General features: G+C 56.1%; 1 protein-coding gene across 1 annotated transcript; it reads right to left on the bottom strand.

Annotated features, from left to right (window-relative positions):
* Nucleotides 1–32: 32 nt before the first annotated feature.
* On the bottom strand, nucleotides 33–13,122 carry OTOP3 (otopetrin 3). Its single transcript, XM_065909881.1, has 11 exons — nucleotides 13,110–13,122; nucleotides 13,008–13,063; nucleotides 11,620–11,729; nucleotides 11,440–11,522; nucleotides 10,865–11,329; nucleotides 5,881–6,378; nucleotides 5,641–5,777; nucleotides 4,650–4,708; nucleotides 4,250–4,368; nucleotides 1,380–2,194; nucleotides 33–203 (listed from the first exon to the last, which is right to left on the bottom strand). Exons 1-11 carry the CDS (start codon nucleotides 13,120–13,122, stop codon nucleotides 33–35), a joined length of 2,526 nt encoding a protein of 841 aa, XP_065765953.1.
* Between the last annotated feature and the right edge of the window lie 103 nt (nucleotides 13,123–13,225).

The following is a 13,225-nucleotide window of genomic DNA, read 5'->3' as shown; positions in this document are numbered from 1 at the left end:
GGGTCTGCAGGGCGTGGGTTCCTCGGGCGCCCTCAGGCCCCCAGGTAGACCTCCACCAGCCCCCCCACGGAGTGCATGCGGTAGAAGACCCCCAGAGGCAGGCCAAAGTTGACAACGGTGAACCACGTCCGGTAGCCATAGAAGTCCTTTTCCAGCCCATTCTCAAACTCAGGGTGGATGCCGAAAGCAGGCATCATCCATAGCTGGGAAGGAGAGGAGGTTGTTGAGTGAGGCAGGGGGCTCTCCCATCCCCCAAGGCCCTCGGCTCAGGGGAAGTAGGTCCCCAGAACCTGTGGCTCCTCCACGCCTCCTCCTCCTCAGGATGTCAGAGCCAGCGCCTCTGCCCTTATATCTCCCTCCCCCTCAAGGCCTTGAGCTCCCTCCTCAGCTTGCCTGGGGCCAGCCAGCCTGAGTTCCAGCTGAGACCCCTGGCTGCCACCCCCACGGGATAACCTGCTCCATCAAGCGGGGATCCCCTTGGCCTCGATCTCCATCCCCCTCTTCTGTTCATTCTTCCACTGTCACGACTCTCTGCCAGCTCCACTCCGACCCTGCCTTCTGTCCAAATTCTGCTCATTTCTCAAGGCCCAGACCAAACTTTCACGAAGACTTCCTTGGCCGCTTGAGTCCACATTTCCTTCTTTGAGCTCCTACCTCCCTTTAGGGCCAATTTATTGCTTATGCTCTGCCTGGACCAGAGGTTTCAGCATCGGAGTGTTGCCAGCACAGCCAGTACCAGCACGGGCTCCAACAACCTGGAGTTGTCCCAGGACTGGCACTTGCAGACTCTGGGAATGTGGGCAGGTCAAACGGCCTAAGCCTCAGTCTGCTCATCTGTTAAATGGGGACAGTCATAGTGCCTGCTTCATGTGTTAGTGTGACGATTCAGCGAGGTGCAGAGAAAGGTGGATTTGAGACCTAGCGGCCACCAGGCAGAGTGTCACTGTCAAGACCTTTCCCTGAGGTTCTTTAGAAAAACACACACTTTCTGATCTCTTCCTTTGACTGAATTCAGTGGACAATTAAATATTTGGTAACTCTCTAACTGGTCCCTCCGTGTCTCCCCAACTAAGCAGTAAGCTCCCCAGGGTAGAAATCCTACACGCATGTTTATAAACAGCGCTTAGCTACAGGCTTGGCACCTTCATCCATGCCAGGTACCTTGCAGGGAGCTGGGGGACACTCTCAAGCAGCATCGAGCTCGTTGGAAAGAGATCTGTGTCCTTGGCAATTGAAGGACAAGCCAGTCGCCCAGGGGGCTGTCAATGTGCAATGAATGCACCTTGATCCATTCCTTCCCGAATGAGGCTCTCTGGGGTCGTCTCACCAGCTCCAACCCGCCCCGCCCCCCCGCCACGTCTCCCGGCCCCAGAACTCACCGTGATGTTGCAGAGGATGAGGAAGAGTGAGATCTCCTTGAGCGCTCGCCGCTTCCAGTTGAGGTGGCTGTAGGAGTGGATGTAGGCCAGCGAGGCCCGCCGCAGGTCCTGGCCCAGCTCCAGCAGGGAGCCCCTGCGGGGCGGCTCGGCCTCCCACTTCCCAGCCAGGCTCTCGGGAGCCACCTCCCAGAGCGGGCGGCGGTGCAGGCCCTCGATGATGAACAGGTTCTGGGCCATATGCTGGAGGATGAGTAGCAGCGAGTAGGCCAGGATGAGGCAGTTGAGCAGCTCGTGGGGACGGGTGGCCACGATGGCCACGATGGAGAAATAGGAGATGCCCATCTGGCCCAGCGCCGCGCCCATCAGTAGCACCACGTCCAGGCTGCGGGTGGGGTTCTTGAACGTGTCCAGCTCTCGCTCCTCCAGCCCGTGGATGGCCGTGCCCGCCAGGCACGCCAGGCTCATAGCGGGCAGTGTGGCCACGTAGAAGGCGTAGTAGATGGTGAAGTACTCGCGCGCGATGGCCGGGCCGCTTGCTTGGATCTGGAAGAGCACAAAGACGCACACGCCGGCCACCAGCACCAGGAGGCCCAGCAGTGGCCCGAAGATGGCCCCGTGCAGGTGGAAGGACGGGGTGCAGGGCGGGGTGCCCGCGGCTGGCGCCAGGCGGCGGCCCACGTTCTTCCACATGACGAAGAGCACGGCGCAGCAGATGAGGCAGTACTCGGTGCTGAAGGGGTAGAGCATCAGGTAGCCCTTCCGGAAGACCTCGCACATGGTGACGTTGAGGCACAGACAGGTGTTGGTGCCGTTGCCTGGGGGGGCAGGGCGGGAAGGGACAGGGGTTCAGGTGGGCCTCGCTCGGGGGGGGAAACCAGAGGCACGAATCAACCCCGTTCACCTCCTGGAGTGTGGTCGAGGTGGAAGAGGCCCAAGCCACCCATTTTACAGATGTGGAAACGGAGGCCCAGAGAGAGAAATCGGAAATCACAGGATGGGTGGTGGCGCAGCGCCTAAGAATCTGCCTGCCAGTGCAGGGGACACAGGTTCGACCCCTGGCCTGGGATGATTCCGCCTGCCTCGGAACGACGAAGCCCATGCATCACGGCTGGGCCTGTGAGTGCCACAAGAGAAGCCACAGCAGTGAGAATCCCGCACGCCACAGTGAAGAGTAACCCCCCGCGCTCACGGCAGCTAGAGAAAGCCCTCACAAAGCAATAAAGACCCAGCGTGACAAAAATAAACACACACACAAACACACACAGACAGAGCAGAAATAACAGGGTGGTCATTTCTATTTTTTTTGTTTTTTGTGGAACCTTAGCTCCCCAACCAGGGATCAGACCCCGTGCCCCCTGCAGGGGAAGCATGGAGTCTTAACCAGTGGACCTCCAGGGGAGTCCCCAGGATGATCATTTCTTGACAAAAGGATTCTAGACCTCAGGGGCCAAGCTTAGATAAAGCATTTGACACGTGATGTCTTTGGTGCCAAAGCTCTACGGGTGACTTGCTGAGCATGAGGGGAAACCTGTAACTTTACACCGAGGAGGCTCTGGCTGCTACACCTGGTCAGGCAACAGCATCCATCGTGGGGTGATCAGGCATCTTTCCTGTGGGGGGGTGCCCTGCAAAGACACAGCATCCCCGGTGGAATGCTGGCTCCAGAATGCTCCTCCTGAGTCTCACTAACACTTCAGTCCACACTTCCCATTTCTAGGAAAAGCCGGGAAGAGGGACAAATGCCACCACGAGGAAGCAACCTGACCAATCTCAATGTCATTAGGGAAAAAGAGATTTAACTGAGCCACCAACTGTACTGCATGTTTGGACAAACCATCTGTAAATGACATTTCATAGGCTGATTGGACAAAGTCAAATATAGATTTATCCATATAAATGGGGATGGGGATGATGTGAAGGAAGTTAGCAATTATAATAGCATTTTGCTAATGCAGGGAAATATATTATTTTAAAGGCTTGCATACTGAAATGTTTTGAGAAGAAATGACAGGATTTCTATAAGATAAGTAATTCACCAAAAGTATTGGAATAAATATGGCAAAGTGTTACTAACAATTACATCTAGGTTATAGATATGTCCAGTTCTACTCATCTAGATGTCTGGATTGTTTAATAATGAAAAATCTATGATGTCACTTGCCAAAAATTCTCTTTGCATAGCTCTTCTGAAAAATGGATCTGGAGCATAAAAAATGCCACAGTATCCAGGTGTGCCAAGATTTATGCAGTGGGTGTGTGAGTGCATGAGTGTGCGAGAAGGCGTGGTGTACACAAGTCAAGAGGGTGATGACACCTGGGAGGGGGGGTTGTATACATACAGGTGTGGCTGAATCCCACAGACAGCAATGTTCCTTCCCATGTCGGTTTATGGGACGTGGCCTCTAAGCGCACCCCGTACAGGTAGGGTACTGCGTACATGGGAGAATCCAGGGCGTTCTTTCTGCCCAGAAATATTCTGTTCCTCCTGAAATGTCCAGGTGCCTACAAGTGTGTTAGGAAGACATTCCTTTCAATCTTACAGGCTTCTCAGTCTCTTGCAAGTAAAATGAAGATACCAGGGGTGGAGGGCATACCTGGACTTATGGGTGGATCAGGGGGCCAGCTCACTGATAGCTAGATGCGCCCGGGCAGGGCTTGCGGAGCGCCAGCACGTGTGGGGCAGGCCCAGAATGCAGGCAAAAGTCAGTACCCCTGGCAAAAGTCAGTTTCTGTTGAGTCTTGATCTGGCCTCTAGAGTTTGCTCCCAGCTGTAGAGAGTCACTGAGCCTCACCCGTTTGAGGACGTGTGATGTATGCATGTGTGTGTGTGTACATTCAGGGATGGAGGGTGGTCGCGATCTCCTCTGTACCTGAGAGCTTTTTCATGAGGGCGCTGAGCTCAGCCTCGATCTCATGGTGCATGGAGTCGTTGGAGACGGCCAGAAGCCACAGCAGCAGATTCGTGGCCAGCGTCAGCATCAGGCCACACCTGGAGGAGGGGCTACACTCTGCCCACACAGCCTGGCCGGCACCCTGGGTACCGCGCGCTCACCATCACTGCCTTTGGGGGGACCGCTCTCTCCCAAAGCCAGATCCCACCTGCCGTTAGAACTTCAGGAGGGGCGGCCCTAGGGGCTCCCCAGGACCCAACCCCAGACCAATCCATAGTCCCAGGGCCACCCTGCCCAGGGAAGCTGTGGGGGACTGGCGGGAGTGGGGGATGGGGTGTCCCAGGAGTTGTTGCAAGGAGAGAAGGGGCCCGCAGCTCACCTAGTGAAGTTGGTCTGGATCTGAACGCAGTCCTTACAGTGTTTCCAGAGCACCCAGGTCTGAAAGAGAAGAGGCCTTGAGCCCGGAGGGCTGCGCTGGGGTGGAGGTGGGTGGTGGGTTCATGGTGTCTGTGCGTCAGTGGCTCGTGTGTATTTACAACAGAAGAGACAGTGAGGGCGCCTGGCTTGGATTCCTGGCTCCACTGTTTCCTTGCTGTGTGGCCTTGGACTAGTGGCAAAACATCTCTGAGCCTCAGTCTCCTCGTCTCTAAAATGGGACTAAAACGGGAACGCCTGGGCCTCACTGGTGGTTCAGTGGTAAAGAATCTGCCTGCCAGTGCAGGAGACTCGGGTTTTAATCCCTGATCAGGGCAGATCCCTCATGCCTTGGAGCAGCTAAGCCCGTGCACCCCAGCTGCTGAAGCCCGTGCGCCCCAGCTGCTGAAGCCCGTGTGCCCTAGAGTCTGTGCCCCACAAGAGAAGCCCACCCACCATAGCTGGAGAGCAGCCCCTGCTCCCTGTAACTAGAGAAAAGTCCATGCAGTAACGAAGACCCTGCACAGCCAAAAATAAATAAAATTATTTAAAAAAAAAAAGGCAGAGTGGCTCTGGGGACTTCCCTTGCGGTCCGGTGGTTAAGACTCTGTACTTTCACTGCAGGGGGCACCGGTTCTCTCTGTGGTCAGGGAACTAAGATCCCACATGCCACATGACCAAATAAAAAGATAAACTGTATTTAAAATAAAAAAGCTCTGTATATCCAGGTGGGGTGTAGATTTAGGTACACACAGGTATGTACTGGCAGATGTATCTATAGGTGCCTGCGTTTCACTGACTGATGCCGACTCACGTGGGTGGCGTGGGAGTGGGTGCTGGGGGCATGTCGGGCTCAGGGTGGGGGGTGGTGTGTGTGCATCTCCTCCGGGCCGTGTTTGCTGATGTGGCTGTTTCTAGGCATAGGGTGGGGAGCGGGGGTGGGCGAGGCCAGTCACCTGGACGCTGATGAAGATGACCTCGATGGCGGGGAAGACCAGCTCCAGCTGCGACTTGCAGCGGATGTGGCTCACGTCGTAGCCCACGCGGAAGACGTTGAGGCAGATGGTGCAGCTGCCGAAGAGCACCAGGGAGCCTGGCCGGGCCGGGGGCGGGGCCGTTGGCACCTCCCGGAGCGGGGACCCGCCCTCCCCCGCCCTCTGCACCCCGCGCCCCCGCCCCGGGCGCCGGACACTCACCCCGCACCCACACGGGCCCCGCGTGCGGGTCCTGGTGGAGCACCGCCTGCGGCCGCCGGGTGGTCCCCGCGGTGTAGTAGAGGAGCCAGAGGGCCGACAGGACCTTCAGCGCGGCCAGCAGGATCCACACGTCCCCCAGCGTGACGGCCACGTTGTTGAAGACCATGCTGCAGATGAAGGCTCCGCCCAGGAGCACCACGTTGAGCGCCAGGAGCCCCGAGAAGAGCTGCCCGGCCTTCTGGGCCTGCCGGTCCCGCCGCAGCAGCAGCGAGAAATGCCGCGCCAGCCAGGACCTCTCGGCCGGCGAGGCGGGGGCCCTGGTCTGCTCGGACCCCAAGGCCACCTGGTTCTCCTTGGCCGGAGCCTCTCCAGCCGCCCGAGCCTCTGGAGTGGCCATGGGTGGAGCCTCAGCAGGGGCTGGGGAGGGAGACAGGGTTCTGGTTGGCTGCCAAGCTGTGCTGGGCTCCGTTCCACTCTTGCCTCTCACTGCTGTGTGACCTCGGGTAAGACAAGCAACCTCTCTGATCTGGAGATTGGAAATCAATCATAGCAGCCACCCCATCTACCTTACAGGAGCAGAGAAGGTTCGAAGAGACCAGTCCTCTGTGTTCCACATAAACACAGGGATTATTTAAACGGGTTTGAGGACCACCTCTCCCCCACCGCCACCCCGTCTTCCTGCCTCAACAGTGTTTGATCTTAAGGTGGAATAGTGACGTCCAGCAAGGGAGCCAGGGGTATCTGCACAGTGCCTGGCCACCAGGCCGTTTGCAGGGCTGTGACTTTTCACCCCTGAAAGGCTGTTTATGCCGTCTTCTGGAAGGAGTTTCACTCCTGAAGTCAGGGAGAGCAAAGTCGGTGTCCTCTTATTCTGACTCTGATCAGTTGGGGCGTGGTTGCCTAGACTGTTGTGTTGAGAAGGATCCCGAGGCTGAGTGTGGCCTTGGGCTTTCCCATCCTTGGGAAAGAATGCTGTGATCTGAAATAATGCTCTATTATGGGTACATATAGGTGTATATAAAATTACTTTGAAAAGATCTAGAAGACACGCATTGAGTTCATGATAGGAGTTGCTTCTGGGGAAAGGAGGGGAACACTGGTGCTGGGAGGAGTGGTTAACGTTCTAGTTTTTTTGCTTTTTTTTAAAAACATTACTTTTGTAAAGTTTATTTATTTATTTTTGACTGTACTGTGCTGCATATGGGATCCTAGTTGCCTAACCAGGGATCAAACCTGTGCCCCCTGCAGTGGAAGCGCAGAGTCCTAACCACTGGATCGCCAGGGAAGTCCTAAAGTTAATTTTATTTTATTTCCTAAAATTAATTTTAAAGCACATTAAAGGCTTAAGGGAAAAGTTCTGAGACTGATTTGCAGTGTCTACCATGAGCACGGGACATCCTAGGATCAGCACAGATGCCATGCCCTTGACTTTTTTTTTTTGGCCTTGCTGTGAGGCTTGTGGGGTTTTAGTTCCCTGATCAGGGATTGAACCTGTGCTCTCAGCAGTGAAAGCACAGAGTCCTCACCACTGGATGACCAGGGAATTCTCGTGCCCTTGACTTTGACAGAAGTGAATTCTATCTGCACCCTCCCTGGACGCCTCGATGTCTCAGGAGTGCACAGCTCAACATGGGGAATTCCACCCCTGACTCCTCTTTCCCTGAATGTCCTGCTACTTCCTCACCTTCCCCAAGCTTTCACTCAGGCCTCCTTCCTTTGTGGGGCTTCCCAGGTAGCTCAGTGGTGAAGAATCCGCCTGCCAATGTAGGAGATACGAGTTCAATGCCTGGGTCGGGAAGATCCCCAGAGAAGGAAATGGCGATCCACTCCTGTATTCTTGCCTGGGAAACCCCATGGACAGAGGAGCCTGGCGGGCTACAGTCCATCGGGCTGTGAAAGAGTGTGACATGACTGAGGGACTAAACAGCAACAACAAACCCCTTTGTTCCCCCTTGCTTGGACCCAGATCTTGGGTCACCCCCATACCTGCATCTCAGGGTCCCTTCCTGAAGTCTAGCACCTTCCCCCATGGACCCTTTGGGTTCATATAGAGCTGCACTGGAGAGCAGGGATACCCCACTGGTCCCAGCTGCTGTTGTGGTGAGAAGGTTCCTTCCCCACCCCTCCCATGCCGGGGCTCTACCTACTGCTACCCTTCGTCCTTGGTGCTCTGGGCTCAGGGTCCTAAGCACACACTGTCCCTATTCTCCAGGCTGCCAGAGGCCTGATTTCTAATTCACCGTCTCAGAGCAGCATCGCCATCCCTGCATCTCCCAGAAGGAACCACGTGTCCACCTCGCCTGTCCCCTCATCCCTGTGTATTCCAGCTCACAGACAGCTCTGAGATTTTCTTGACCTCAACCACTACCCTGGTTCATGGCTCCCTCCTAAACTAGTCTTCCTACCCACTGTGTCGCTCCCTTACTGTGATCCCTGCAAAGGCAACCAACTGCCCTCAGTGTAAAGGCCATACTACCTAGCATGGCCTGCATGGCCTTTCAAAATGAAACCAGGGGGATGTCTCTGGCAGACCCATAGCTAAGATTCTGTGTTTGCCATGCAGGGAGCTCAGGTTCGATCCCTGGTGAAGGAATTATTAATAGATCTCACATGCTGCAACTAAGAATCTCAGTGCAGCCAAATAAACTAATATTTGAAATAATAATGATAAAAAAAAACGAGGCAGTGTTTAGCATGGGCTTGGACTGTGCAATGTGGTCAAGGCGGGGTAGCTGCTGTTCCTTCCTGGTCTGGCCGTGACCGCCCTCTCCAGCACTGTTTTCAGGCCCTCCCCCTTGCCCACGGGCCGTGCCATCCTGCTGCCTAATTCCTAGAATCTTCTGCTTTTGTTCACCTCCCTGTCCTTCCCACACCCCACCCTTTAATCACACCCACGCCCTCACCCTTTGGCTAAACTGCAGGGTGTCCTTCAGGACTCAGTGGAGTCCCACCACCTCAAGGAACCCTCCCCTGAACCCCCTCACCTAAGGCTAGACTAACTGTCCCTCTGGATACCTGCCCTGCACCCACGATTGAGGCTGGAGCATCTTCGGTCAAACTCTGTTTTAATTAGCTGTGCTCTGCTCTTTCTCTCTCTTTGGACTCTGAACTTTAGACTCTCCCTCCATGGAACCAACAGAAGACCCTCAGCACATGTGGCTTTCATATGCAGCCTCAGTATTTCTCTGGTGGTCCAGTGGTTAGGACCCTGCCTTCTCATGCAGGGGATACAAGATTGGTTTGTGGTTGGGGAGCTAAGACCCCACAGTGCTAGTAGCTCAGTTGTGTCTGACTCTTCGTGACCCCTGAACTATAGGCTGCTAGGCTCCGCTGTCCATGGAATTCTCCAGGCAAGAACAGTGGAGTGGGTCAATTCAGTTCAGTTGCTCAGTTTTATCCGACTCTTTGCAACCTCGTGGACTGCAGCACACCAGGGTTCCTTGTCCATCAACAACTGGAGTGGGTAGCCATTCCCTTCTCCAGGGGATCTTCCCAACCCAGGGATTGGACTCAGGTCTCCTGCATTGCAGGCAGATTCTTTACCATAGGAGCCACGAGGGAAGCTCAAGATTCTACAGGCTGAGCTGAGCGGCAAATAAACCCACGAGCTACAAGTAGAGAAGCCCCCCCCCACACCACAATGAGGAGCCCGCACAGTCAAAATAAAAATAAAATAAAATAAAATGAAATGCAGCCACTTCAGGCCCCCATTCTTCCATGTGCAACCTGCCCAATATTTACACCTTCTAAGGTCCTCTTCTGGGGCAAATAGAATAATAAAACTTGGTACTCTTTTAAAGATTCCACCAATGATGTCCTATCCTTTACCCAGTCCTTCTTGCTCCAGTTCACCCTCCTTCTTGTCCAGCCGCCTTCTCACACTCCAGGCCCAGCCAGAGGACTCCCCATTTCTCCTGCCGTCTCCCCCACCATCACTCCTCCAGCCTGCTGTTCCTTCCATCTCATGTACTGTCCTTCCCCCAGTGGCTCTTGCCCAGTCACCATCCAGCTTGAGCACCTCTCCTGGGAAGACTTCTCCCTTTGCCCAAGCGTCTATCGAGAGTGGGTGTGTCCTGCTCTGGGTGTGCCTGGTGGGCAGAGACCGGGTCATGCTCACCTCAGACCCCTCCCTACCCCTGAATTTGTCACAGGCAGGACACTGGACCAATGTTTGCTGACTGCCTCTGGCATTTTCTGGGGGAACTTTCAGCACCAGAGCCGTGGACAGAGACCCTTCGGCACCAAACCCTTGACTTTCCAGAAGATCTTGATCTTTTTCCCCCAGACACCCCCGCCCAGGTTGAGCAAGCCTGAAGCTCACAGGGGCACCTTCCTGCTCCTTTCCTCCCAAACCTGACTGCCCCATCTCGCCTTCCCAGAATCTGCACCGAGGCTGGAGGACAGCCTAGTGCCACAATCCGGCACTTACTACCAGGGTGATCTTGGACAAGCTGCCTAGACTCTCTGTGCTTCTGTTTCCTCATCTGCACACACACACACAACTATGGAATAGTACCTGCTACATAGTATATGTTTAATAAAGATTTCTTGAAGGAGTAAAGGAAGGAATTAATGCACGATACCTACCTGATGGAGTTCTCTCAAAAGTAAATGATTTAACACGTGCAAATACCTATGGAGCCATGCCTCGCACACAGAATGATCTGAGTGTTAAGCTATTTATGCACTTCCTCCCTGCTCTGTCCGGTCCCAGAGGAGCCCCAAGGGTCAGGGTTATTGAATTTGGGGGGCAGTTTTGATTGGACTAGACAGGACGCTGGAGGCCGAAGTCCTATCCTCCAGGGTCCTCGCCTTGACTATCTTCCCCGCCCCTATCCCCAGGGGCCAACCCTCCGTCGGCAGCTAGAGGGAGCCCTCAAAGGGGCGGAGTGGGTCCCTCCCCGGGGGAGGGTGCCGGGGTGGGCAAGCTGGGGTCGCGGGAAGCGGGTGAGGGCGCCCAGACTGACAAGGAGAAATCCACCACCCTCTGGAACGCCCTCCGACGCGACGCCAGTCTGGGAGGGCCCAGACACCAAACTGGTTTGTGGGTCTTGATTAGAAGCAGTGATGAAAGCTGCGGAGCCGTCGGGGCGCGGCGCCCGGCCGGTTCCGAAGGAGGCTGCTGAGCGCCGGCCCGGCCGGGGGAGCTTCGGCATTTCTTTCCGAGCCACTCGAGGGACTGCGAGGCCTAGGACAGCCACCACACGTCGGCCTCGAACTGGGCGTTCGGGCAATCTCAGCCGTCCGGGTGTTTCTCTTCCTCCGGGCTTCGGCTGCCCGCTTCGGCTGTTCGCGCTCGGCAAGGCGAGCTCTATGCGCCCCCAGCCCGCGAAAAGGAGATGGGGCGCGGAGCCGAGGTTGGGGTGGCGATCAGACAGGGGCTGGAGTTCGGGTCCCCAGGGGTTGGCTTCCCCCCCGCCCCAGTCCTTGAAGCCCCCGGTCTCTGAACCTCACTTTGGGAGTGCCGTAGGTGTGTGTCAAGGGGGGGCTCGCCTGGAATGCTCCTCCAGGGGCCCAAGGGCGCTCCGGGCCCTAACGGCGCCTCGGGGGGAGCCTTACCTGAGGTCTGGGCAGGCGTCGCCGCCGGCTGGCTCCCGTCTGTCCAGATGAGGCCCCCGCGCGGGACCGAGGCCCCCGACGCCCTGCCCCCGCGGGACTGCGCAGCTGCGGCCTCTGGGCTCCGTGGCCCATTGATTTTTTTGTTGACTCTGGGGCTCTCATTAATCCTTCATTAATTACCCCGCCGGGGGCTCCCCGGACGGCTCAGCCAATAGCGAGGCGGCTGGACCAGCGGGCGGGGCCGGAGGCGGTGCAGACGCGCGGCGCAGGGTGGCGTGGGGTGCAATGTCCTTAGGCCAAAGTAGAGGCCTTGCGGGGTTCAGGCCACACTTTTCTCTGGAGAGAAAGCCGTCCTCCATAGATCTGGGGTCTCTCCCCGCCCCCTCCCCGTACCCCACCTAGCACCAGCCTTGCCACCCTCTCTCTCCCTAAGGCAAACGTGAACTTGGGGCGGAAGAGACCTGGTTCCCACAGGGCATGGGGTGCCCCTCTGGCCCTCCTCAGCTCTCCCTGCAGCCTGGAGTCCTGCCCACCTCTTTCTGCTGGCGGATCCTGGCAGGCTTTTCCCTAAAGTCCCCTGTGCCCCGGGCCCTGTTGCCCCCACTCTCCCCTCTAAATGCCCTCTCCTCCCACCCCAGGCCCCATCCCAGCCTGACCCCTTCTCCTGACTCCGCTAGCTGCTGGCGCCTCTTTTGCCATCTCTCTTTGCACCATCTGACTTTCTCGGTCTCTCCTTCTCTATCTCCCCCTCCTTCCTTTTTGGGATCATATCATTTTATTGGGGGGCTTCCAGAGAAGGTCGACGGGCTGGGAGAACAATGAGATCGCATGTCCTCTGCCCCACCTGAGTGTCCTGACTTCACAGTCACCCCATCTCTGTATCTTTTGTAGAGTGGAAGCCAGAGGGCTTTGGAGAGGTGCCTCGAGGACCACAGAGAGGGCAGGTGGTGGGTGAGAGGAGGCCCCGAGGGGGTGGGGATGAGAAGCTGTGCCACCCAACCCCTGCTAAGCTAGAATAGCCAGGTTATAAACTAGGTTATACCAGCCTATGTTATAAACGTGGGTCCCTGAAATGTTTTATTTAAGGGGGGTAAAATGCTCCAATGCTTGAAAGAAAAGTTTGAAAATTATTATTCTTAGTAGAAAAGTGCTGGCTTCCTTTTGCTGTGGAACTGTGGGCAAGTCACTCTACCTCTGGACCTCAGGTTTCTTCTTTGTAAAATGGTAGTTGGCTTAGTCATTCCTTCCCAACCTTTCACGTGTCACGGAACACAAAAAAATGGCTATGTCACTTGAGGATAAAGTGAAGAGGGAGGTGGAAGCCTGGAGACTCCACCCAGCTGCTCCCAGCCACCCAGGTACTAGTCTGTAACTCGGACTTGGCTTGCCCACAGAGACGCCTCAGACCTCAACATCTCCAAGGGTCCTTGCAGCTTTGACCCCAAGACCCCCCCTCCTGCGATCATCTTAGAGGTGAGTGCTGAGACAAGAAGTGGGGACCCAGGTGGCGTAGGGCAGCGTCAGGTTTATTGGTTTCCAGCTCCAGGCGGCAGCAATGGCCAGGATACCGGGCTGGGGTAGGGGTGGAACCAGAGCCGAGGACGCTTCCGGACCTTGTCTGGTCCTAGAAAGGGGCGCAGCAAGGGGTCCTCCTCCCCCAGCGGCCCCACCCCCCAGGTTCATGCTGGGGTGAATGTGCATGTCCTGATGGTGATCTAAAAACTCATCTTGGAAAAATAACTCTTGTGAAAATGCCACTCTGGGGCCAGTGCAGGGGCCAGAATGG

The sequence above is a fragment of the Muntiacus reevesi genome, chromosome 18, assembly GCF_963930625.1.
Source record: "Muntiacus reevesi chromosome 18, mMunRee1.1, whole genome shotgun sequence".
Classification (NCBI taxonomy): Eukaryota; Metazoa; Chordata; class Mammalia; order Artiodactyla; family Cervidae; genus Muntiacus; species Muntiacus reevesi.
This window is presented reverse-complemented; position numbering and strand designations above follow the sequence as displayed.